General features: G+C 35.9%; 1 protein-coding gene across 1 annotated transcript; it reads left to right on the forward strand.

Moving 5' to 3' along the window:
* The first annotated feature begins 721 nt into the window (after positions 1-721).
* LOC112034740 (WRKY DNA-binding transcription factor 70) lies at positions 722-3,025 on the forward strand. The gene is given in 4 exon segments (XM_024067554.2): positions 722-1,202; positions 1,622-1,726; positions 2,220-2,629; positions 2,632-3,025. Coding segments are annotated over 4 exon segments (954 nt in total). The 5' UTR covers positions 722-846; the 3' UTR covers positions 2,715-3,025.
* Positions 3,026-3,812: the final 787 nt, after the last annotated feature.

A 3,812-nucleotide genomic window follows, 5' to 3' on the forward strand; every position in this document is an offset into this window, starting at 1 on the left:
TTACTTACATCTATTTTTAAAAAATACAAACAATATTATTAGAATAACATTACCAAACGGTTCTAAATGGGCTTACCTGGTTCATACAGCTGCCATAGAAAATGTGCCCTACCCATGGGTTACACGGAATACAATGAGCCTTACTACACACTATCTCTACCTATTGAATGCTTATCCAAAAACAGAAGACCCAGCCACCAAGGACTTGGAAGATCCAACCACCTAGCTATTGTCGTATTGCTGAAAACCCCATATTAGCCCCCCTACTTGCCCTATTCACTGAGCCCATCTGCCTCACACTCACTACCATCTCAAGGTTACAATCGTCATTTACTAAGTTTAGTATTAACTTATAAAGACAAGGAAAATGGGGGTACCACTTGGGAATTAAATAAACATTGTTACCACGTGGCAAACAACTGGTGATGCGTGACGTTGTACCCCTGACGTCGTCTCGTGACGTCATGTTCACATTCGTAATCAACAACCACCATACCCCCCACTCGCGCCCAAAGCAGGATTTTGTACTTTCGCCAAATCTGACCCTAGGTGGAGAACACGTGTACGGTTAGAGTAAGTCAGGGAATCATTGTGATTGAAATGCGCGTGGGCTTTACAAGCTGATTAACGTGAGGAATTTTCCTCTCTAGCTTCCTCTGATTTTCCTTGCACATGCTCTCTAATCTAAGGTGCTTTTCTTAACTCACATAAAAACCCTCTTGCTTTGCTTCACTTTGGCTTGTAAAAAAAAGAGCTCAAACACAAGGGACTCAAAAGCTCAAAAGATAGTCACATAAACACAAAACACAAAAGTTTCAAAACACACTGAAACTCTCACACACAACAATGGAGTGTACTTGGCCTGAAAGCTTACCTTCTAGCAAGAAAAAGGCAATAAAAGAGCTTGTTCAAGGCCGTGATTTTGTAAATCAGCTACGTTCTTTGCTTAATAAGTCAGCTGGAGATAACAACAACAACAACAACAACAAGGCAGCCCCAGCTGAAGATCTTGTTGTGAAAATCTTGAATTCCTTTACTAATAGCCTCTCCATATTGAACAACGCTGAGTCTGATGAGGTGTCTCAAATTCAGGCCAATACCCATGTCACCAATTGGAATGGTGGCCCCAAGTCATCAGAATCTTCAGAAGAAACTTCCAGGAATACAACACACAAGGATCGGAGAGGCTGTTATAAGAGGAGGTAAAATTTTTTTCATTTACTCTATCACTCCTGTAAGTTTTTATTATTTGTTTTTGTCTAATTGGCTTGGAAGTACTGTACTACCGTATGAATCCTCTAGTTTACCAAATGTAAAAAAGAAAAACAGGTCTAAAACTTGGTATCAATGGTGATCTTATCTATAAATAGTTAACAAGTAGGAGTAGGACAGGTTTGCCTTTTTAATATGCTACTATACAGCTAAGATCATGTGTTAAACTGTACTAATACTAGTAAATTAAGACAGAAAGGAAGTATATGCTTTTGAAAGACTAGTATGCCCCTTATTTCATTAACCGGATTAACCATTTCTGGACTTTCTTATGGAATACTTGGGTTTTTGTATTGAAATCTTGTAAGTCAAATTTTTCTAACAAAGTTATATGATTCCTTACTTGTAGGAAGACAGCTCAGTCGTGGACAAAAGAAACCCCTAGTCTGACAGATGACGGCTATGCATGGAGAAAATATGGGCAAAAAGTAATCCTTAATGCCAAATTCCCAAGGTATTTATTGTTTCATTTTTGATACATTCTATTTAATTTTGTCAAATCCCAAGTTCAGTAATCAGCAAAATCTTGCAAAAACTTTTTTTTTTTTTCTTTTTTTAACTTTACAAAAAAGAAAAATTTTGTTTCTGGTTTAAATATTGCCCAGTAAAAGAAATCAATCAGTATTTTGACGTTATTAAACATTATAAAAAAAAAAAAACTCTATTCATTTTCCAAAAATAATTGAGAAAAAGAACTGTTCCTTATTTATTTATTTTTTGGAGAAAAAGGTAAGCTAGAATTTGTTAGTGACTAAAATCATTTTGGAATGCACCATAGTCCATTAATCTATTGAAGTTTTCTTAAACATGTATAGAAAGTATTGGGAAATGCTTTATTTTCTGTACTCATTCCAAAAAGAAAAACAAAGAAATCAAACCCTTGATTTCCTTTTATAATTGTCTAATCATAGCATAAAATTGATTCTATTTTGTGGGGTATGATGCAGGCATTACTATAGGTGCACTCATAAACATGATCAAGGGTGCCTAGCAACCAAACATGTGCAAAGAATCGATGATGATCCACCAAAGTATAGGAGCACATATATAGGCCAGCACACATGCAGCAACTTCCTAAAAGTCCCTGAATTATTCTTGAATTCTTCTCCGCCTAGTGACTCTTCCGTGCTACTAAGTTTTGACAACTCCACGATCACCAACAAACAAGACAGCCCCTTTTTCACATCCTTCCAATCCTCCATAAAGCAGGAATACAAGGAAGAGATTCCTAGTGATCAGAATGATATCGCTCACATCCAATCATCATCGTCTGATTATCTCATTTCCCCAGATCGAACTGTGGCATTTGAATCACTCGGCCACATGCCTGTCTTATCATCAACATTGGACTGTGACAATGGGATGTGATTTCTGGGGATATGATGGGTTCGGATGACTTTAGCGATGATTTTTTGATAGATGATTTTCCTTTGCACGTTTGATGGACAATTCCAGCATGAGAACAAAGATAGAAGTCAATTGAGCTAGTAGAAAAACAAAAATGTGAGCTTTGGAAGTTTGATGTAGAAAAACTGTTGGGTGACGAATCTTTGGAAGTTTGATGTAGAAAAACAAAAATGTGAGCTTAGTTTCTTGGAATATCTAGAGCTAGTAGCTTGTAGCTAGCAGCCTAGCTCTAACATGTGTGTATTTAAATTAACCTATGTTCTGGTAGCTTATTTGTTCAAAGATGCGTCCAAATGTAACTTTAAACAAATAAATTAGAGTTAGTTTTATTTGTTTAAACTTTAAAGTATTTTTCTATTCCATAAGCTCTCCAAAACATAAACCATAGTTCAATACACATGTTATTATGTGCCACATTTTGGTCTTCATCGTACTCACACTCGTTTCACTAGAAATATAAAACTAGTGAACTTATTATTGGAAAGTTGCAACTACTGTTATGTTATACAGGGCCTTTGATTCGCTTGTATCTGTATCCTGATAGTCCAGAAGAGAGATGGAAAAAAAGTAGTGTATGTGAAAAAGTGAAAGTGATACATACTTAAAAGGCTATGGCTTTTCTTCTTGCTTATAATTTCTTTCTGTCCTCTATTCATTTGTTTGGCCGTACCTATATCCAATGAAATGATTGAATTCAAAGGAATATAGGGTTTTATCATCTATGACAAAAGTAGGTTAAAGAAGAAAATAAAAGAAAGGGAGAGATCGAGAAAATCTAGCTAGGTTCGCTGAATATTATGATTTATGATACATGACAACCCGGTGGGCCATTGAAAGGACTACTACGTAGCCGTAGCAAGCAGGTTACTGTTTAATGTTAAACCAAAGATGATTGCGATGGCCAGTTGAAAATGGTAGCACAATGATACCCTTGTGTCGTTCGAAAGTGAAAGTGAATGTGAAAGGCTCTCTGTTTTTCCAGTAGTTTGAATTTTTCTTTGTTGAAAATTTTAAGCCTATGGGAATGAGTTTTTGAATCTTCGGTATTCAAAATTTTTAGGGCTAGATCTAATTACTTTTGGTTTTTTTTATTGTGTTCTCAATTGTTTAAGATATGGACTTGAAATCGAATA

Source organism: Quercus suber, unplaced genomic scaffold (genome assembly GCF_002906115.3).
Source record: "Quercus suber isolate HL8 unplaced genomic scaffold, Cork oak 2.0 scaffold_149, whole genome shotgun sequence".
NCBI lineage: Eukaryota > Viridiplantae > Streptophyta > Magnoliopsida > Fagales > Fagaceae > Quercus > Quercus suber.